The sequence below is a fragment of the Peromyscus californicus genome, unplaced genomic scaffold (genome assembly GCF_007827085.1).
Source record: "Peromyscus californicus insignis strain IS unplaced genomic scaffold, ASM782708v3 Scaffold_14__1_contigs__length_90479793_seg_1, whole genome shotgun sequence".
Lineage (NCBI taxonomy): Eukaryota > Metazoa > Chordata > Mammalia > Rodentia > Cricetidae > Peromyscus > Peromyscus californicus.
Window position 1 is genome coordinate 1,981,427 of NW_026294435.1, and position 24,212 is coordinate 2,005,638.

Here is a 24,212-nt window from a genome sequence, read left to right on the forward strand (position 1 = left end):
CCGGGAGATATGATGTGATGGCCTTATACTTTCTGTTTCTCACTTGTCATATTATCATTAATGATATTATATGATTTTCATAAGAATGGAGTCTACCAGTAAATATTAAGCTTTTATAACAAGGTCTGGTACATAATAAAATTGTATAAATTTGTACATATATATGCACAGTTTGTAGTCTGTTCATACTATAAATATATACAGTGAATATATATATAGTTGTCAATAAGTATATATATGTAATATATAGTAGTCTTTATAAGATATATATATATATATATATATATATATTAGTCTATAAATACTAACTTCAAAAATAATTGTGTCATGACTTTGCCTCAAAGAACATCAAATGGTTCCTTTTCAGAAATTCTATTATCATGGATCATTAGACACTACATACATTCAGTTTGGAAAATATTCTATTATTTTACTTTGTTCTTTTAAGTACTGGAATAAGAATTAACTTACATTTTGAGTTTAAAATTGAGTAAGAGACAAAACAGTTCATGCTATTTTCTTCGCACGTTCCTCTAAACCATCAGCCAGAATCATGGCTGTGCTTCAGATATCATTTTTCTTATCTTACTTATTTCCTTAGAGTCATCGAGTTTAGGGTGATTTCTTGAATTTGTGTCAAGGGCAAAGACTGCAAAATTGACACCATGCTCCATTAGTTAATTTATATTCATCTGTCCTTTTTTCACCAGGGTTTATCATTTTGATGCTGGCTATGAAGCAGCGGAGAAAGCAAATGCTTATTCCAGAGAAAAGTGAAGAATTTGGAGAGAATATATTTTGCTTTGATGATGAAGGCGGTGGAGAAGAAGATTCAGATGCCTTTGATGTTGTAGAGATGAGAAGCAACATGGTCATGAGGGAAAGAAATCCTCGGAAAAGCAAGAGCATGGAGATAAGGAGCCTGTACAGGCAGTCCCTGCAGGTTGGGCCAGACAGTGCTATATTCCGACAATTCATCCTAGAGAAGCTAGAAGAAGCAAACACAGATTCATGTGCTCCACCCTTTGACTCACTGCAGACCTTTGCTTTTGAAGGCACGGGGTCATCAAGTGGCTCCCTGAGCTCCATTGGATCCAGATCCACTGATCAGGAAGATAATTTTGATTACCTTAATGACTTAGGACCTCGTTTTAAAAGATTAGCATGTATGTTTGGTTCTGCAATGCAACCAAACAATTAAGGCTTCCCTATCTCAACAGGCAAGAAGTATATATATACATGAAATGGTAGGCTTTTGGTAGAATTACAGTCTCTGGCTTTCTGTCTAGTAGGAGCCCTTTATGTAGAACTATGATCTTTTCAAATACACACTCGTGGATATTTCCAGTTCAACACAGAGCTTGGGAGGGATAAAACTGATCATATTTTAGATAACACTGAAAGCCACCCTACAGTATCACTGAGATGATCCTCTAGAATTTTTCCACGTGATCCAATGCAAATTCTCAACAACTCAGAAGGGGAAAATAGGAAATGCACCAAATAAAGCTGTCTGCGCAGTTTCTCATCTGCCCGTTTTTTTACAACATAAGAATGAAGCCTCTATGTGTACTAAATTCCTGGTACCATGCAAAGATCAATTCTAAGACCTGGGAGAAACTTGAGCAGTTTCATAAAGAGTTACAAATATTGTTTTATATGTTAGCAGTTTTCTGATTGAGATTCTATGAATCATTTTATTTTGCAACTTTTAAATTTTTGCCAAGATTACACTTTACTACTCTGAATTTACCTATCTATGCAAAATGAATTAATCACAGCTACCCAGTAACTCACATTACTTCACTTCTTCTGAGTTTGTATAACAAAGGGAAGCAGAAGGTATTCTTAGGGACTTTTCATAGACTGATTTCCTAACTCCAAATGCCGATTCTTTTCATGAAAAACTACAATAACCAAATTCAGGTCAACATTCACTTGTGATTAAATTATTGCTTTTGTAACTCATGGAAAGTTCAGAAATTCTTAAGTATGTTCTGCTTTCTACTAAAACTGTAATAGCCAAATGACAGCAGTATTGTATTCAAATTTGAATTACTATTTACCACAGATGTTACAATCATCTGCTCTGTGTTTCACTATTGGTATAAATAAAACATGATGCCACTCTCTGCATTTCCTTTAGTTAGGAGCTTATCATGTGACTGATCACTCAGTGCCATTACTTCTTATTGAATTTGAAATCAGATGCAATGGAAACTTCTCATCATAGTACTAGGAAGGAGTAAATGCTAAGGTGTCAGACACACAACTTTAACATAAACTAGATTATTATAAGGTAATAAAACATGGTATTTTTAATTGACTTTTCAAGAATGTTTCTTATTATATCAAAATCATGATGGAGTCAAAATTGATATTTGAATATAAAATAATGCAGTGAGTACAATGTTCTTCACATTGTTTTGAATGACTATTTTTATTTAATAGTGTGTACCTTGAATTTAAGTATGTATATTTATATGAAATATTTTAAGTGATTTTGTATGTATTAGGGCAAATGAATAGTTGTATTTTTTCTTTGTATTCTGAAACTCAAACATCTATATAAAATAATAAATAAATATAAATTTGAAATTGGAATCATTTTGTTTGTGCCACAGATATCATTACCTTGTAAGAACATGAAACAATCATATTTGAAATACAACAGTTAAGACAGTAAAAGTAGATGAGACATTGCAAGCTACAATAGATCATTACATGTTAATGTAATATTGTTTTGCTCTTGGGAAAAAGGTATAGAACAGCTAGGAGGTGTTGGCATGCACCTTTAACCCCAGCACTCAGATCTCTGTGAGTTCGAAGCCAAACTGTTCTAGAGTGAGTTCCAGGACGGCCAGATCTACACAGAGAAACTCTGTCTTAAACATAAGAAAAAAAGTACAAAACAAAAATATTATCAAAAAACCCAAAACATATAATTCATATGGAGATGTATGCATTGGGAATTTATTATTCCTATCATATTGGCCTATTGCTCAATCATATATTGTACAAATTGTAAAGAATAAAATCAATCCTTTAATGGCTATTTCATAAATTTTAAAATGAGTGTAATGGAATCCTTGCTGAGGAACTGAAAAGTATGATAAACAAAGATGATTAAATACAAATAAAATAGAGTCAAGAAGGGAAAATAAACTTGGTAATCACAGCAGAGTTTTTATATATTAATCACCCTGGTCATCTGTATGAACAACTTATATATATATGATATAAATTATATAACAATGTGTTTATTGTTCATCATTAGTTACTCTGTGGAGATTTGTTAAAAACACATTGTGCTTTATATAATTATAGGATTGTAAAATGCAGGATACACTGGGAAATTTTCTAATTATATTCATAATTGTTAGTAAAGCATGTACCACTTTTAGCCATCTCAGGGAATTTTATCTAGGACTAGGGAATTTATAAACTGCTAGAAGCAATAATGGGCAATATTGTTATTGTTTATCTTCTGCTTAAACATAAGTGCTGCAAAAGTTCAGCTATCTGCCATGTTGAACACACATTACATGATTTGGAATATTTTAATAAAATCTAAATTAACATAAATAGTTATGCATATATTCTATCTTTATATTAACAATCTTTTCACTTATCTCACAATCTTACACATAAGCTTCAAATTTCCATTGTTTAAAAATAAGCAATATTTAAAGTTATTTTAAAAAGACTATAAAGAGTACTACATTTCTCAGAACATATTTTGTGCCTCTTGATATGAGTATGAATAAATTCATTTTAATTTAACTAATTGTGTGAACATTGTCTGATTTTTGTGAACCTTACTTTATAATCTGAAGTGCAGTAGCTTGTTTGTAGCTCCAAGCCAAGCAAAGTTATGAGTTTTCAATAAACAGTGACATTCCAGCTTTAGAAATACTGCAAGGACAGTAGAATCTAAGAAGAAGCTTAAATCACTCAACCAGAGAATGTTTCACATGGGTAAATACAGACATAAAGTCCTTGAGACGGGTCTCTGAAAATATAATGTATGATGCACTCTTGGAGAGACCAATCATAGGTTCAGTATCTTCCTAGAACACAAAGGCAGTAGGATTCAAAAAGCTCCAGCATATTTATAGTGATCTTAACTCTCCTCTTCCCACCACACTCTGTGCTTCAGAGGACCGTGAGCAGTGGCTACATTAGTACAGGACACACATTTTACTAACCTTGAAGAATTGATGAGGTCTTCTACAACATAGTAAATGCGTTCTTGTGAATGTTTGAAAATAACCAAGAGCTGTGGAGCATTCTAACTAATATTTGGCCCCTTTGGGTATCAGAGCAATCAATGCAAAGATATCTACAACTGAATAAAGAAAAACATTGTATTGATGATTCATTCTAGTTAAAAATTAATAAGAAGACTTTATATATTGATATCATTCAAATTCTGTATAATAAAATTCCAATAACAATTTACAATTCCATTTGTTATTTAAAACCTAAGCAAGAATTCAAATAAAATATAATTATAGTAGTCATAGAATAGGTTAGAGCATAGTAAAAGAGTTTACTCAATTTTATTCCATACACTTCTTCTATTCATATTGATATTTAAAATATGACCTATATTAGTAACTTTCACAGTATAAAATTATATAGTTCTGGTATGCATGAAGCTAGAAATGGTAACTCAAATACTTCATGACTAAAGAAGTAAGAAAATCCAAAGAATTTTAATACCATAAAGAAAGTGGAGTACCTCTCTGTACTAATTTTAAGCATTTCCATAATTTGCCTTATTTGTATGCTAGATAAATGGTCTATAAAGTTTACTTTTAATTATTTTCTGGCTTCTAACATTTTTGCTGTCTAACCTTGGGCAAATTATTTAAAACATTTTCCCATGACACCTAGATCTTTGCAATAGGAATATTAAGAATGCATGAAACTTTTGTAAAATCCAGCTGAATTTCTAATATACAAGGAATGTATGTATTATATTATACTATACCCAAAATATGTATGCATGATACACATAATGCACAGCAGATATTGCACACATTTACCTGCCTTTATTACTGAAATAATGATGATTATTACATTATTAATGTTATCTTCAGGAAGTTCTAGACATACCTCTTTATGTAGCTATCAGAATTAAAATGGATTGGGAAAAATAAGAAAATGAGTTAATTTGGGAAAATAATTTGCTTGCTTTTCTTTTCTGCTCCCTCCCATTGTTCCCCCAGCGTATTATTTCATTATTACCAAAGGAAGAAATTAATTGCTTTTGTTATGCATTATGCATGGAATTTTCTGTTTGAAAATAATTTCTCTATAACATTTATCTGTGAGAGACTGTAAAAAGTTATGTACCAACCAACCTTTTACAGCAACTTATTCTGGTATACATATTTTATAAACAAATCTCTTAAAGTAGAGTTGGTATTGTTCACTTTGCAAGTGATGGAAGAACTGACTTATGTAGGAATTGTATTAGAACTACATGAAAGAAAGGAACATAAATTTGCTAATTCATCTAAAAGTGTTTCTGGCAAATGTGTTGCCCATGTCTGACATTTATTATTCATAGTTCTCCATTTATGATTTTTTAAAAAATGTTAAATTGGAAGTCAATTGTTTTCACCTGTGACAAGACAAAAGGAAACTTTCATCCCTAAGTTAAGTTTATCCTCCCTGTTCTCTTTGAAATGCATTAGAGTACACATTGCCATGTGTTCTGAAATTTAGAAATTTCCACTATCTCTCTCATCTCTGAGCTAGTGCAGCAACTTTTAGGTAGTAGTTTAGAATGTATAACACCTCAAAATTCAGAAAATTTCTTATTATCACAAATGACATCTATGTTATTCAGGAAGACTACTCTGTAAAGTTAATTATCTATGCTATCTCTATTTAAAACTAGCACATTTTTCATAACATTAAATTGGCATGAAGAGCAATGCATCCAAATATTTGAAAATATTTTGAATTGTAATAATTATATAAATAAATGTATATTGACTATTATATATTTATTAATAATATTCTGTAACTATTGCATATCATAAAATGTCTTTTCCAATACTATAATTTACATGAGCAAAGGTCTTTTCTTTATAACATATCAGGCATTTCCATATTACTTTATATTTTTATTATTGTTAAATAGGCACTATGCTCTTAAATACAATGATATTGGTAGAACTATGAAAATTCAAGCTTGTTTTCACTTATGCTAAATAAAATGATAAATATGAAAATGCCGTTTTGTTAAGAAAATAACAAATATCAAGTATATTATACTTCTAGTATCTATTTTACATGTAGATTTAATGAGCATCTTCATGTAAATAGGTAGATATTCAAATGTATGGGGTTTTTTTTTGTTTTTTGAGATAAAGAGTCCTCTAACTAACACTGACCTTGAATTTGTTGTGTAGCTAGAAATGATCTTGCACCTCTGATCTACCTACCATCACCTACTGTTTGCTGAGAATACAGGAACATACCACACTGCTTAATTTGGGAAGTGCGGGAGATCTAATCCATATCTAATCTCTCTCTGTGTGTAGGCCAGAGTATGTTTAGACCAACAGCACAAGTCCATGTAAACTAAAGAGAAACAGACACTCCTCTGTAAAGTAGAGAGTGAGCTATGTCATGTCCAAATTCAGTATCACTCTGGCACTCACATCTGATGCTCACAGGTTTCCTCCAGTTCAGTTCCAGGGATGCCTAATTATAAGTAAATATATAATTATAATACATAATTATACATACTTTCCAAATAATTGAGAAAGTGCCTGTGTTTGAAATATATTTCAGAATTTCATAATCTTATAAATGTGTCCATTAGCTTATTTGATTAGAGAAAATAACAGTAGTTGATTAGAGAAAGTAAATTTACAAGAAAAGCTCAAGGGAATTTGTTGTTTGGTTCTGTGAATGATGCTAGTCTTGAAGCTAGGTAAGTATTTTATCAAATTAACTACATCCCCATCTCCTGAAGAGAATTTTCACTAAATGAATATTGCTGTGTCTTGTGTGAGAAAATGTTTCTCCCAGAAAACCCTCCAAACATAATTGAAGACTCAAGGGAACTTTGTCCTTGGAGCTTTGTGCAAAATTTGAAGGCAGTACAGAATGGCTGAGGGTCTCCTTCCCAGCACTTGAAACTGTTCATACAACATAGATGAGGCTTTGTGAGTCTTGCTATTTCAGCCTTTCCTTAGCCTGTAAGTTACATTAGCCCTTCTCCAACAGGGAGTACATCAGCTCAGGGCATTGACTACCTTTGTGCCAATGTCAACATTACCTGCTTGCCTGCCTCAGAAGAGGAGAAAGTAAGTAAATATTGACAGGAAACAGCACCAGCATGCACAGACTTTTATATTACGTTAGAATCCTAAGTTTTGACAATTTCCACAGATTTGTTTTTATTTTATTTTGGTTTGTTTTTTGCTTTTGTTTATAATAGTAATAAATGTCAATTAACAAATTCATTAAATATGCAGACATTGCTAGTACCAAGAGTAATAGCTTTGCTTTTATGGCTGAATCATGACAGAGTATTGGCATTTCAGATAACATAGTGCTTGCAATTGTAAAGTTCTGATATCGTGTAATGTGTTTTGTTTTTGAACAAGTGCTGTACAAGCCAGTGGAACTGTTAGATTTGAAATGAAAGAAAGATTTTGAAGGTAGAGTCTTCATTCCATGCTGATTCTTGCTTTACCACATGCTGAGCCGTTCCAAAAGCTAAGTAATACTCTTACAGCAGGTATGCCACTGCCTAGTGTAGAAGTGTGGAAGCCAGCCCCATAGTTCACTCTTCTAGTTACTTTCATACTATATATATATATATATATATATATATATATATATATATATATATATAATTCTAATTGTAACTGCTAATGGCTTTTCTTGAAGTTTGAAAGCTTAGAAGAAATGAATATACCTGAAATGGATAGTCCCTTTGAGAGACTTTGAGGGAACCACAACAACATCATCACCTTTATAAGAAATTTGGTAAGTTCTTTTTCTCTATGCTGTCCCTTAATGCAAGTAGAAATGAAATGATTCACCTTGTGGCTCTTATAATTAGCCTTTGTCCTAAGAGGTATCCCCATATTAAAGAATATCAGAATAATGATGATTTTTAAATATCATATCTATTATGGTTTACACTAGTAATTCAGCAAGGGATATTGTTTAGAAAGCTCAGGTAAGGAGAAAGAGTCCCTGGGGCAGTCTAGCATGGAGTTCATATTCTTAATATTTTCAAAAGTGACATATTATATAATTAAACTGCATAAAGAAATGTGTGACACAATACGTAGTGTTCCTTAGCCACAAACAAAAATAAAATTAAAAAGGGGAGAAATGATATGCAATGTAAATATTGGCATATTTCATTCCTTAATCAATAAATTAGAGAGTTTCACTGGAGTGGAATTTAATATTTTTAATTGGTATTTTTTAGATTTTATTATATTGTTCCATATTCTAAAAAGCCTATGTGTTTACACACAAGCCATTGTAAGGAGGAGATCACATTAGCAGATGGTAAGAATACATCTCTATGACAGGTTCATTTTAGTTTCCAGGGCACCAGTATGCAGGAAACATGAAATTCAACTGTTTATCACTCTGAATATAGTTACAGAAGAATTAACACCTACAACACTTCTGTAATGCTGAGAAAACCAAACATCTCAAAATTCCATCAGACTAAAAGTTTATATACTACTAAAGACATGGGTTGACAACATTTTAATTGCCACAGCAGGGAGGATAAACAAGAAAAACATCAAGAGGCCAGGGGAAATTTATAGATGAGACTCTACAGTCATTAACTATGCTGAAGAAGATACAATAATTATGATTTGGGGTTTTGTTTTGTGTTGTTGTTGTTTTTCTTTTTGGGGGGGTACTTACCATAAGTTATTAAAAAGAGTAATTGTATTTCTATTTGCTATTATATATATATATATATATATATATTTGTTGAAACTCCTCAAAAAATAGAATTACACTCATTATTTAAATATTAAATGGGATTAAAATATTTTTGTACATTTTCTTCATTTTAATTCTATTTTTTATTAGAAATTCTTTATTTCATTCCCATATTTTAATTTATAAAAAAATTGTTTTCTGAAGATTTTTTTCATGTGAATGTGTGAACGTATCAGTGAAGTGATTATTCTGAAATCATGAGAAAAATAGATACTCCGTTATACTGTCTCTGTCAGGTGTTTAATGGCAACACTAATATATGAACAGAAATATTTTGAGTAATTACTTAAGAATTATGTTGAATGGATTTGTTTTTAGGAATGGATACTTGCAAAATACATACATAATTCATTTCTTTTTTATTTTGTTGAAAATTAATTTTGTGTCATATAATTTATTCTGATTATAGTTTCCCAACCATCTACTCTTCCAAGGTCCTCCTCTCATTCCATTCTCTCTGGATCCACTCCCTTTCTGTCTCTCCTTAGAAAGAACAGACTTCTAAGAGATAATAACCAAACATAAAAACATAAAATATAAAAAGGTGAAACAAGAACTATCATACTGAAATTTGGCACTGCAATCTAACAGTAGGAAAAGGATCCCAAGAACAGGCACAAAATTCAAAGACCTCCTCTTTTTCATGATAAAGCTTTCCATAAAAATACTAAGCTAACAGCTATAATATATACCCAAAGGACCTGATGCAAACCCATGAAGTCCATGTGCTTGCTGCTTCAGTGTCTGTGAGCTCATCTGTGCCTTGCTTAGCTGGTTCAGAGGAGCATGGTCTCCTACTGTCCTCCCTCTCTTCTGGTTCTTAATATATTTCTGCCTACTCTTCCACGAGATTAACTGAACTCGTGGTGTGGGGAAAAGAATTTGATGGAAACTTCAATTTAGACTCCACATAATACCTGGCTGTGGGTTTCTGCATCTGTTCCCTTTGGCTTTCAGAAGAAGCCTGTCTGATGATGACTAACTAAGGCACTGATTAAGGAATATAACAGAATGTCATTAAGAATCATTGTAATATTTTTACACCAGTAGTTTTTAGTTTTACCCTACATCTCTGGGCCATCTAGACTCTGGTTCTTGAATATCCAAGCAGTGTTGGGTATGGATTCCTTCTCATGTGTGGGCCTTAGATAAATCAGACATCTGTTGGCTCGTTCTATATGTTCTGGGTCACTATTGCCCTAGAATGATTTGCAGGCATATCTGTTTATATGTCAAGGGTTTTTTTAGCTGGATTGGTGTCACCTTTCTCTTTCAGTAGAGTGCAGAATACTTTCCCACACCAAAGAGACTAGAAGGTAGGGGTGAGGGCCCCTTTTGGGCACCAATTTGACTTCTCCATGTTAAAAGAGTTGCATGGGTTTTACCTGGGCAATGAGCGTCACTGCATTTTTGTGGAGAGCAGCCTTTTAGCAAAAACCTGTATTGTTTGGTGACTCCTACGGGACCTTGGCCAACAACTCAACCAAATGCAAACCAGTACTGCCCCTAGAAGCCTTGCCTAGCTAAAGGAGATGGCCAGCTGAGACTCCATGACCCTCATTAAAGGAGTCCTCATTAGGATCACTTTAATAGATTCTAGGAAGTTTCAGCTACATTAGGTTTCAGCAACATATCCCCAATGCCATGCCAGTTCCAACCATATCTCCCTGAACTCTCTTGACTTATCCCATATCTCCCAACCTAATGCACTACACTACTGTCCCCATCTGCCAACAAATATACCTGTAAAATCTGTTCTATATCCCCCTTCAGGGGAGAACCTTGTCCTCCCACCGACGGTCCTTCTTTACCTAACCTCTCTGGGTCTACTGAATATAACTTGGTTATCATTTACTAAAGGGCTAATGACCCCTTATAAGTTAATGCATAACAGATTAAACTTTCTGGGTCTGGGTAAACTCAGTCAGGGTGATATTTTTTTCTAGTTCCACTGATTTTCCTACAAATTTCATGATGCCATTGTTTTAACAGCTGAGTAATAGTCCATTGTGTAAATATACCACATTTTCTTTATCCATTCTTCTGTTGAGGATCATCTAAGTAGTTTCAAGTTTCTGGTTACTATGAATAAATCCATAATGAACATGGTTGATGAAGTGCCCTTGTGATAGGATTGAGTGTCCTTAGGATATATTCTCATGAGTGGTATAATTGGGTCTTGAGATTGAACTATTTCCAACTTCCAAAGAAACCAACCTATTGATTTTGATAGTGGCTGTACAAGTTTGGACTCCCACAAGCAATGGAAGAGTGTTACCCTTGCTCTACATCCTCTACAGCATGAGCTATCACTTGTGTTATTGATCTTAGCCATTCTGACAAGTGTAAGGTGGAATCTCAAAGTAGTTTTGACTTCTATTTCCCTCATGTCTAAAGATGTTGAACATATCTTTAAGTGTTTTTGAGCCATTTGAGATTCCTTCATAGAGAATTCTCTGTTTTGATCTGTTCCAAAATTTTAATTGGATTTTTTATTTAATTTCTTGATTTCTTTATATATTTTGGATAATTTTCCTCTATCAGAGGTGGAATTGGTATGAATATTTTCCCATTCTATAAGCTGTTATTGTGCCAGATGTACAGTGTCCTTTGCCTTACAGAAGCTTTTCAGTTTCATGATGTTCAGTTTCATAATTGTTGATCTTAGTGCCTGAACTATTAGTGTTCTGTTCAGAAAGTTATTTCCTGTGCCAATTTGTTCAAGGCTTTTCTCACTTTCTTTTATATAAGGTTCAATGTATCTGGTTTTATGTTGAGATCTTTTATCCACTTGGGCTTGTGTTCTGTGCAGGGTGATAAATGTGAATCTATTTGCATTCTTGTATATGTAGACATCCACTTGGATCAGCACTATATTTTGAAGATGCTGTCTTTTTCCCAGTGTGTACTTCTGACTTCATCAAACATCAGGTGTTCATATGTGTGTAGATTTATGCATTGGTCTTTAATTTGATTCCATTGATCAACCTGTCCATTTTTATGTCAGGACCATGTGTTTTTCTGTTGTTGTTGTTGTTTTTTGGTTTTTTTTTTTTGTTATTACTATAGCTCTGTAATTGAACTTGAAATCAGGAATGATGGGACATCCAGCAGTTCTTATATGGTTCAGGATTGTTTTAGCTATGCTGGTCTTTGCCCATTGTTTGTTGTTGTTGTTTCCATATGAAGCTGAGAATTATTTCTTTCATGGTCTGAAAGAAATGTGTTATTTTGATAAGGCTTTCATTGAATCTGTAGATTGCTTTTACTATGATGACTAAATTTACTATGTTAATCCTACTGATCCATGAGCATGAGAGATCTTTTCATCTTCTGATATCTTCCTCAATTTCTTTTTTCAATGACTTGAAGTTTTTTTATCATATAAGTTATCATTTGCTTTGTTAGAGTTAGCACACAATATTTTATATTATTTAGACTATTATGAAATGTGTTGTTTTCCTGATTTTTTTCTCAGTTTGCTTGTCATTTGATTATAGTTGGGCTATTGGTTTTTTGAGTTAATTTGGATGTATCCACTGTGCTAAATGGTCTATCAGCTCTATGAGTTCCCTTGATGAATTTTTAGGGTCACTTATATATACAAACTTATCATCTGCAAATAATGTTACATTGACTTCTTTTCCATTTTGTGTACCTATGATCTCCTTCAGTTTTCTTATTTCTCTAACAAAAATTTAAAAAGGTCTGGAGAAAGTAGGGGACCATGTTTTTCCTGATTTTAGTGTAACTGTTTTGAGTTTCTCTACATTTAATTTGTTGTTGACTATAGGCTTGTTGTAAATTGCCTTTATTATGTTGACATATGTCTCTTGTATCCTTAATCTGTCCAGGACTTTTGTCTGAAAAAGTACTGAATTTTGTCAAATGACTTTTCTGCATATAATATGATTCTCTCTCTCTCTCTCTCTCTCTCTCTCTCTCTCTCTCTCTCTCTCTCTCTCTCTCTGTGTGTGTGTGTGTGTGTGTGTGTGTGTGTGTGTGTGTGTGTGTGTGTGCACGCGCACACACTTCTTTTAATCTGTTCTTATGGTGAATTACATTTACTACTTTTTGTATATTGAACTATCCCTACTTATCTGGGATGAACCCTACTTGATCATGTTGGATGATCTTTTTGATATGTTTTTTACTCAGTTTGCAAGTATTTTATTGAGTATTTTTGCATCTATGTTCATGAGGGAATTTGATTGGTCTGCAGTTCTCTTTCTTTGTTCGGTCTGTATGTGGTTCAGATATCAGGGTAAATGTGTCCTCTTAACATTAGTTTGGCAATGTTCCATCTGTTTCCATTTTGTAGAATAACTTTAAGAGTATTGGTGTTATTTCTTCATTAGAATTCTGGTAGAATTCTGTGCTAAAATCTTCTGGCCCTGGTCTTCTTTTTATTGGGAGATGGTTAATGACAGCTTCTATTTCACTACTGGTTATTGGTCTATTTAAATAGTTTGTCTGATCTTGATTTAACTTTGGTAAGTGGAACTTATTGAGAAATTATCCATTTCTTTTACATTTTTCAATTTGGTGGAGTACAGGCTTTTAGTCTCTGTTCCCATGATTCTCTACATTTCCTTGGCATCTGTTGTTACATCCCCTTTTTTCTTTTCTAACTTCATTAATTTGTATATCTGCTCTTTGTCTTTGACTTAGTTTGGATAAGGTTTTGTCTATCCTGTAGATTTTCTCAAAGAACCAACTGTTTGTTTCATTGATTCTTTGTATTATCTATCTGTTCCTAGTTTATTGATTTCAGCTCATATTTTTATGATTTTTTGCTTTCTACTCTTTTTGAGTGTGATTACTTCTTTTTGTCCTAGAGCTTTCAGGTATGCTCTTAAGTTTTGTTTTTCTTGTTTGTAGCCACTTATTTTTGTGAACTTGCTTGCTGGCACTGCTTTCATTTGCCCTTGTAAGTTTGAGTATGCTGTTTTATCATTTTCACTGAATTCTTTAATTTCTCCCAATATTTCTGCCTTGACCCATATTTTATTCAATAGAAGTTGTTCAGTTTTCATGAATTTATAAACTTCCTATTGATTCAGTTGTACTTGATATCCTGCTTCAACCCATGGTTGTCTGATAGGATACAGAGGGTTAATTGGATTCTCTTTCATATGTTGAGACTTGTTTTGTGTCTATATATTTGGACAATTTTAGAGAAACTTCTATGAGGTTCTGAGAAGATAGAGTCTTTAGTGGTTGGGTGAAATTTTCCATAGATATCTCCTATATCCAATTGGGTTTTTGTTTGTTTGTTTGTTTTTGTTTTTGTTTTTCGAGCAAGGGTTTCTCTGTAGTTTTGCGCCTTTCCTGGAACTCACTTTGTAGACCAGGCTGGCCTCGAACTCACAGAGATCCTCCTGCCTCTGCCTCCCAAGTGCTGGGATTCAAGGCGTGTGCCACCACCGCCCGGCTTCCATTTGGTTTTTAATGTCTGTTAGTGTCATCATTTCTGTTTAGTTTTTGGCTAGATTGTTGGGAGACCTTGCTTGTCAGAGGTTTCAGTCTACCATGGCCTGGCAGATCTCTCCAAGCTCAGCAACATGGGTGACTACCTCCTCAGCAAGACTTCCTGTTCTCTACATACTCTTATTTGGAGAAGGTCTCTAGGCCTCATGTCCAGACCTTAACTAAAAGCTGTCCCTAAGCCTGGATGCTGGATTTTTCTCTAGTGTGACCCTTGTCTCCCTCCCACTTTGAGGACTAGAGGCTGACGATCTCCAAGGAAGAAGGAGAAACTCAGTTGGTGCCCTCAAATAGTAGGTGTAGCTAGAGTTTTCCTGGTCCTGCCTGGCTCACGGTCAGGACAAATCTCTCTCACCCACCAGTCCCATAGCTGCTCAGACCCAACTGAGTAAACACACAGAGACTTACATTGCTTACAAACTGTATGGCCATGGCAGGCTTCTTGCTATCTAGTTCTTCTATCTTAAATTAACCGATTTCTATTAATCTATACCTTGTCACGTGGCTCATGGCCCACTGGCATCTTTACATGTTGCTTGTCATAGCTGCAGCTGGCAGCATCTTTCTGCCTCAGCCTCCCACTTCCCAGAATTCTCCTTTCTGCATGTCCTACCTGTACTTCCTGCCTGGATACTGGCTAATCAGCATTTTATTTATACAGAGCGATATCCACAGCAATCCAGAACAAGTAGAATTTGTGGGCACTCCCTTGGAACTCACCAGTATGTAGTGGCATTTTTTGCTTGGCCATCCTTCAGAGGACCAGCAACAGTCTTTCTTCTTTCTTCCTCTCTTTTCTGAAATGGGAAATTCGGCTTCTCATCAGGTACTCTCTCCTATTATCCTCACTTTTTCATAATGAACAGCTTAAAGGCTTAATGTTTGAATGTGGCTGCGGGTGGGAGCAGCCTGTCCTGCTGCAACAAGGGCTGGGCCTGTGACTTATGCTGCAGTCACAGTGTGAGGCCCATGAATGGGCAAGTCCTCTGACTCCAGCTACAGCAAAGCTGCTCACCACAGGGAGCCTATGTCTGGGCCACTGCTTGCATGCAGTCTATGCATGGGGTAGGGGCTTGTGTCTCCACCCTTCCATGCACAAGGCAGGGTCCTATGACTCTTCAGTGCGGTGGGCAGGGCAGAAGGGAGCTGGGGGCTGCAGACATAGTGCCTGTGGGGCCGCAGATTGCAGTGCTGGTCTGAGCGATCAAAAAACTCCAAACACTGCTTGCGTCTGTCTGCTCTTTTCTTAAAGTGTGTAAGTGTCCTGTTCTATGTTTGTTACAACGTGGGAGTCAGAGATGAAAAGGCTCCTGACCCTCCCACCTCCTACAGTGTCTGCAGCTGCTGCTTCTCTCCTGGAGTCTTCTTCTTACTCTAGACTGTCATGTGCTGTCTCTCAGTTCTTAGCTGCACTCCTGCAGCTACTGTTTCTCTCTGCCCTGCTTATTATACTATCCACGTTGGCACTTTTATGCTTCTCTGACTCATGCAGCCTGCTGAACCCAAGTTGAAATCTCCTCTCTCCCAAAAGCTGGAGTCCTGCCTGCCACAGCCTAGAAGACCACTAAAAAAAAAAAAAAAAAAAAATCTTTTCTCTCTACCTTAAGAATATGATGCAAATTCTTGTCTCAGAATTTTGTAAGTTGCCCTTCAGGCAAGGTTCAGAATCTCTACAATTCGTAATAAAATGTCTTTCCCATGGAAAGTTTTGTTTCTTTGTTTCTCAGTAAAGTTGTGTGTGCCTGTGTCATTAGAACGTGTGTTTGTGTGTTCTGTTGTTCACCGATGTCGTTTATATATGTCATGGAGACAGAATGGGTTGGCTCTCTTTGCCCCTACCATTTTACTGTCTTTGCAATCACTACCACAGTTGCTAGATAAAGCCAAGTCAAAAGAAATCTCCCAGACATACGGGACAAAACAGCTACCTATAATGTCCATTGACATAACAAAATGGTCTCAGATTTATCAAGAGATAGATTCATTAATTAACATTATTCTATAATGTGGAAGGACACTTAATTTGCTCTATAGAAAACAAAGAGATATTATCCATCATAGTACTATTGACTCTTCAGTTTTGTTGATTACTATTGGGTCTTATACCATTAATATAATAACTAAATGATAGTTCATGGTATTATTAACTTGATGGTTATTAGATTCTAATGTAAACTGGAACCCATAATTGAGTCAAAAATTTGACCCAAGATACAAATTCAGGGAGAGATGGTAAAACTCCCACCTGCCCAAAGGACCAGATAACAACCTAGGACTATAAAAATTGTAGTTCTTTAAAAAATAACAAGAAAGTCTCATAAAAGGTACAGTGGCATATGTATAAGCCCCAATAACACCTATATCAAAGTCACACAGCTTTAAAGTTTCCAGATAGTGTGCCTTGTAGCTGCAAGTTTTCCTGTATCCTCCCAGTGTGCAGCAGCTCAGACCCAAGTAAACACACAGAAGCTTATATTAATTAAAACTGCTCAGCCATTAGGTCAGGCTTACTACTGACTAGCGCTTATACTTAAACTCATCCCATTTCTGTTAATCTATATGTTGCCATGTTTTCCTTGATTTACTCATGTGCCATTACATGCTGTTCCCTGGACATCAGGCTGGAATCTTCTGACTCAGCCTTCCTCTTCCCAGAATTCTCCTTGTCTGCTTACCCCACCTATACTTCCTACCTGGCTACTAGTCAATGAGTGTTTTATTAAACCAGTGTAAAAAAGCAACATCCCACAGCATTTCCCCCTTTTTGTTTAATTAAAAAGGAAAGTTTTAACTTTAACACAGTAAAATTACATATAACAAATAGCTATCAAGCAAGAATTACAGTTACAATATCTAGTCTATCTGTATTTGGCAAAATTAAAGAAAATATTCTGTCTATCTTACATTTGTGAGTCTAAGGTTTCATATCTAATTTATCTTTTATCATAACCAAGAAAAATTATAACTATCTAGTCTTCAACTACATCAAAGACCTCAGAAGGATATAATATTACCTAAGTAAACAGGAAGCGCATTATAAGCAACTTACAAAATTCTAGACTGACAGAGACAGCTGGCTGCCTGGACAGTCACCTAAAGTTCCTCTGCAATGTTGGGACATCCATTTTTAGCCCATAGGTCTAGAGTCTCTCAGTCACTTCTTTCTGTGTCCTGCAGAATGTCTGGCACTTTCTTCTGTGAAGCAAGAACCTGAAGGACCATTTTGTCTTGCAAAGTTCAGTGGTCACCTTCCTATGGGTCCTGCATGTCCAGTCCATATAAAATTTTGTCAAGCAGTCCAGGCAAGAACAGTTTTTTGCCAAATGGCTATCTTTTTGGCCAAGAAGATAAACTCCACATAGAGTGTCCTCAATGTTCAACTTTCTCTTTGAAGTAAATTGGTGCTGCCAGGAACAGACGTGTCCCATTGCCGAGAAAGTCTAAGTTTTTCAAACATTTTAAATGCCATATTAAAATTACCTACCTAACTGAATTATATCTATGCATACCTAGAAAACTAACATGACTACAAGTTTGATTATCATAGATGATTAACTATTAATTTGTATTTCTTAATTATCCACCACAATTTAAATGAGCTGCACAAACATAATACCTTAAACAAGAGTAGAAATATGCATACAGTATAAGAAAATTAACTTTAAATTTGTAATAAACTAAAATCTATAGCAATGTAAAACATTTTAAACAAGTTGCTCTTTAAAAGTAGGTTCAACAATCCATCCTTTTTTTATCCTATCATATCTATATTCTATATTTCCATATCATAACCCCCTTTCTTCTTTTAGAAAGATATTGACTATGACCTATAACAATTTGTAACCAACAACCTAAACAAAGGTGAACATCCATAATCCATTTTTTGGGAATGTGGGCATAGTTTTCTAGGCTGCTTACTGCTGATTGAGAGCACTGTATTCTCATGGGGATCCTGAGAAAATTAAGAATTATAGTTAAGTCCTGACTGAAATAGTCTGTGAGCCTGCATTGTCTGAGCCAACTGCCTCGAAGCTGTTCTGGATGTTGAATCATCTGGGCCATGGTGAGTCTTGGCTAGTCAAACCATATTAGCCTGGAATCAATCCCCAAGTTTTCATTTTCTGTGGAAACAAAAGAAGAACCTCTTTTCCAAAGCAACCTATCCATACATATAAATTTTGAAATCAAGATACCTTTAATATATAAATATATATATATATATATATATATATATATATATATATATTTATATATATATAATGTTGATTTAACTCAGCAGTTTTTACAATCAAATGTCTCTGCAGTTAAAAAATCTCAAAGACAACACAATCCCGATTCTCTGTATGATTTCCATCTTTAAGTGGCTTATTTTTTATGTTACTTTTACTTTCTCTTTAAAGACTTTATTTTTTTAAACTTTTTTATTTAATGTAATTTTATTTTACAATATACTTCAGTTCTACATATCAGCCATGGATTCTCTTGTTCTCCCCTCTCCCACCCCCTCCCACCCCCTCCCCTTCCCCCCAGCTTACTCCCCATTCCCACATCCTCCAGGGCAAAACCTCCCCTGAGGACTGAGATCAACCTGGTAGACTCAGTCCAGGCAGGTCCAGTCCCCCCTCCCAGGGCAAGGGAAGCAACCCTGTATAAGCCCCAGGTTTCAAACAGCCAACTCATACAATGAGCACATGACCCAGTCCCACTGCCTGGATGCCTCCCAAACAGATCAAGCCAATCAACTGTCTCACCCATTCAGAGGGCCTGATCCAGTTGGAGACCCCTCAGCCATTGGTTCATAGTTCATGTGTTTCCATTAGTTTGGCTATTTGTCCCTCTGCTTTATCCAACCTTGGTCTCAACAATTCTCGCTCATATAAACCCTCCTCTTTCTCAATAATTGGACTCCCAGAGCTCCACTCGGGGCCTAGCCGTGGATCTCTGCATCCAGCTCCATCAGTCATTGGATGGGGTTTCAAGCATGACAATTAGGGTGTTTGGCCATCCCATCACCAGAGTAGGTCAGTCCGGACTGTCTCTCGACCACTGCCAGCAGTCTATTATGGGGGTATCTTTGTGGATTTCTGTGGGCCTCTCTAGCACTTTGCTTCTTCCTATTCTCATGTGGTCTTCATTTACCATGGTCTCCTATTCCTTGTTCTCCCTCTCTGTTCTTGATCCAGCTGGGATATCCTGCTCCCCCAAGCTCTCTTTCCCTCAACCCTTGCCCTTCATTACCCCCACTCATGTCCAGGCTGTTGTAGATCTCATCCATTTCTCCATCATTGTGTGATCCCCATGTCTTTCTTGGGGTCCTGCTTTCTAGATAGCCTCCCTGGTGATGTGAGTAGCAGTCCAGTCATCCTTGTTCTACATCTAGTATCCTCCTATGAGTGAGTACATACCATGTTTGTCTTTCTGAGTCTGGGTTACCTCACTCAGGATGATTTTTTCTAGATCCATCCATTTGCCTGCAAACCTCATGATGTCATTGCTTTTCTCTGCTGAGTAGTATTCCATTGTGTATAGGTACCACATTTTATTTATCCATTCTTCAGTTGAAGGGCATCTAGGTTGTTTCCAGGTTCTGGCTATTACAAACAATGCTGATATGAACATAACTGAGTAAGTGCTCTTGTGGTATGATTGAGCATTCCTTGGGTATATGCCCAAGAGTGGTGTAGCTGGATCTTGGGGGAGATTGATTCCCAATTTTCTAAGAAAGTGCCATATTGATTTCCAAAGTGGTTGTACAAACTTGCATTCCCACCAGCAATGGAGGAGATTTCCCCTAGCTCCAAATCCTCTCTAGCATAAGGTGTCTTCAGTGTTTTTGATCTTAGCCATTCTGACAGGCATAAGATGGTATCTCAGAGTTGTTTTGATTTGCATTTCCCTGATAATTAGGGATGCTGAGCAATTCCTTAAATGTCTTTCAGCCATTTGAGTTTCCTCTGTTGAGAATTCTCTGTTTATTTCTATAGCCTGTGTCTTAATTGGACTGTTGGGCATTTTGATGTCTAATTTCTTGAGTTCCTTATATATTCTGGATATCAGTCCTCTGTCAGATGTGGGGTTGGTGAAGACCTTTTCCCACTCTGTAGGCTGCTGCTTTGCCTTGTTGACCATATCCTTTGCTCTACAAAAGCTTCTCAGTTTCAAGAGGTCCCATTGATTGATTGTTTCTCTCAGTGTCTGTGCTACTGGTGTTCTATTTAGGAAGTGATCTCCTATGCCAATGCATTCAAGACTACTTCCTACTTTCTCTTCTAGCAGGTTCAGAGTAGCTGGATTTATTTTGAAGTCCTTGATCCACTTGGACTTTAGTTTTGTGCATGGTGATAGATATGGATTTATTTGCAGCCTTCTACATGTTGATATCCAGTTATGCCAGCACCATTTGTTGAAGATGCTTTCTTTTTTCCATTGTATAGTTTTAGATTCTTTGTCAAAAATTATATATATTCATAGGTGTGCGGATTAATGTCAGGGTCTTCAATTCGATTCCATTGGTCCACATGTTGGTTTTTATGCCAATACCAAGCTGTTTTTATTACTGTAGCTCTATAGCAGAGCTTGAGGTCAGGGATTGTGTTGCCTCCAGAGGTTGTTTTATTGTACAGGATTCTTTTGGCTATCCTGGGTTTTTTGTTTTTCCATATGAAGTTGAGTATTATTCTTTCCAGGTCTGTGAAGAATTGTGTTGGTATTTTGATGGGGATTGCATTGAATCTGTAGATTGCTTTTGGTAAGATTGCCATTTTTACTATGTTAGTCCTGCCTATCCATGAGCATGGGAGACCTTTCCATTTTCTGACATCTTCTTCAATTTCTTTTTTTCAGGGACTTAAAATTCTTGTCATATAGGTCCTTCATTTGCTTGGTTAGTGTTACCCCAAGGTATATTATGTCATTTGTGGCTATTGAAAAGGGTGATGTATCTCTGATTTCCTTCTCAGCCTCTTTGTCAATTTATATAGCAGGGCTACTGGTTTTTTTTTTTAATTGATCTTGTATCCTGCTATGTTGCTGAAGGTGTTTATAAGCTGTATCAGTTCCTTGGTGGAATCTTTGGGGTCACTCAAGTATACTATCATGTCATCTGCAAATAGGGAAAGTTTGCCTTCTTCCTTTCCAATTTGTATCTCCTTAATCTCCTTATGTTGTCTTATTGCTCTGGCTAGAACTTCAAGTACTATATTGAATAAGTATGGGAAGAGCAGACAGCCTTGCCTCGTTCCTGATTTTAGTGGAATTGCTTTGAGTTTCTCTCCATTTAATTTGATGTTGGCTTGCTATAAATTGCCTTTATTATGTTTATGTATGTTCCCTGTATTCCTGATTGCTCCAAGACATTTATCATGAAGGTGTGTTGGATTTTGTCAAATGCCTTTTCTGCATCTAGTGAGATGATCATGTGTTTTTTTTTCTTTGAGTTTGTTTATATGGTTTATTACATTGATGAACTTTCGTATGTTGAACCACCCTTGCATCCCTGGAATGAAGCCTACTTGATCATGGTGAATAATTGTTTTGATGTGTTCTTGGAGTCTGTTTGCCAGTATTTTATTGAGTATTTTTGCATTAATGTTCATGAGGGAGATCAGTCTGTAGTTCTCTTTCTTTGTTGTATCCTTGTTTGGTTTAGGAATCAGGGTACTTGTAACCTCATAGAAGGAGTTTGGTAATGTTCCATCTGTTTCTATTCTGTGGAACAATTTAGAGAGTATTGGTATTAACTCTTCTTTGAAGATCTAGTAGAATTCTGCGCTGAAACCATCTTGTCCTGGGCTTTTTTTGGTTGGGAGACTTTTAATGACTGTTTCTGTTTACTTAGGGGTTATTGGACTATGTAAATAATTTATCTGGTCTTGATTTAACTTAGGTATGTGGTACCTATCCAGAAAATTATCCACTTCATTTAGGTTTTCCAGTTTTGTGAAGTAGAGGTTTTTGAAGTATGACCTGATGATTCTCTGGATTTCCTCAATGTCTGTTGTTATGTCACCCTTTTCATTTCTGATTTTGTTGATTTGGATGCTCTCTCTCTGTCTTTTGGTTAGTTTGGATAAGGGCTTGTCTATCTTGTTGATTTTCTCAAAGAACGAACTCTTTGTTTCATTAATTTTTTGTATTGTTCTCATTGTTTCTATTTTATTGATTTCAGCTCTCACTTTGATAATTTCCTGGCGTCTATTCTTCCTGGGAGACTTTGCTTCTTCTTGTTCTAGAGCTTTCAGGTGTGCTGTTGTCACTAGTGTGAGATTTCTCCAACTTATTTATGTGGACATTTAGTGCTATGAATTTCCCTCTTAGCACTGCTTTCATAGTGTCCCAGAAGTTTGGTTACGTGGTGTGTTCATTTTAGTTGATCTCTAGGAAGTCTTTAATTTCTTTCTTTATTTCTTCCTTAACCCATTGGTGATTCAGTTGAGCATTATTCAGTTTCCATGAGATTGTAGGTTCTCTGTAGTTTTTGTTGTTGTTGAAATCTAACTTTAAACCATGGTGGTCTGATAGAACACAGGAGGTTATTCCAATTGTTTTGTATCTGTTGAGATTTGCTTTGTGGCCAAGTATGTGGTCGATTTTAGAGAAGGTTCCATGGGGTGCTGAGAAGAAGGTATATTCTTTTTTGTTAGGATGGAATGTTCTGTAGGTATCAATTAAGTCCATTTGAGTCATGACATCTTTTAAGTCCTTTATTTCTCTGTTAAGTTTCAATTTGGGAGATCTGTTCAGTGGTGAAAGTGGGGTGTTGAAGTCTCCCACTATTAATGTGTGGGGTTTTACATGTAGTTTAAGCTTTAGTAATGTTTCTTTTACATATGTGGGTGCCCTTGTGTTTGGGGCATAAATGTTCAGAATTGAAACTTCATCTTGGTGGATCTTTCCTGTGATGAGTATGTAATGCCCTTCTTGATCTCTTTTGATGGATTTTAGTTTGAAGTCTATTTTGCTGGATATCAGGATGGCTACACCCACTTGTTTCTTAAGACCGTTTGATTGGAAAGTCTTTTCCCAGCCTTTTATTCTTAGGTAGTGTCTATGTTTGAGTTTGAGATGTGTTTCTTGTATGCAGCAGAAAGATGGGTCCTGCTTTCATATCCATTCTGTAAGCCTATGTCTTTTTATAGGTGAATTAAATCCATTGATATTGAGGGATATTAATGACCAGTGATTGTTCATTCCTGTTATTTTTTGGTGGTAGTGTGTGTGTACTTCTCTTCTTTGGGGTTTACTGCTATGGTTTTATCTTTTGCCCATGTTTTCGAGGGTGTATCTGACTTCCTTGGGTTGGAATTTTCCTTCTAGTGCTTTCTGTAGGGCTGGGGTTGTGGATAAGTATTGTTTAAATGTGGCCTTGTCTTAGAATGTCTTGTTCACTCCATCTATGATGATTGATAGTTTTGCTGGGTATATTAGTCTAGGCTGGCATCCATGGTCTCTTAGTGTCTGCATTACATCTGTCCAGGTCCTTCTGGCTTTCAGAGTCTCCCTTCAGAAATCAGGTGTTATTCTGATGGGTTTGCCTTTATAAGTCACTTGGCCTTTTTCCTTTGCTGCTCTTAACATTTTTTCTTTATTCTGTACATTTAGTTGTTTAATTATTATGTGGCGAGGGAACTTTTTTGGGGCGTCTAGTCTGTTTGGTGTTCTATAGGTTTCTTGTATCTTCATAGACATTTCCTTCTTTAAGTTGGGAAAGTTTTCTT

At 35.7% G+C, this 24,212-nt stretch overlaps 1 protein-coding gene across 3 annotated transcripts in view; it reads left to right on the forward strand.

The window, feature by feature from the left end:
• Positions 1-3,783, forward strand: part of Cdh19 (cadherin 19) — a 108,611-nt gene extending 104,828 nt beyond the window's left edge. For 2 of the 3 annotated variants that reach the window (XM_052736448.1, XM_052736447.1), the window contains exon 12: positions 711-3,783. In XM_052736448.1, coding sequence (XP_052592408.1) covers positions 711-1,201 — 491 coding nt within the window. In that variant the 3' untranslated portion in view covers positions 1,202-3,783. The remainder of the gene's footprint in view (positions 1-710) is intronic. The other variant, XM_052736450.1, reaches the window with a different exon arrangement.
• The last annotated feature ends 20,429 nt before the right edge of the window (positions 3,784-24,212 follow it).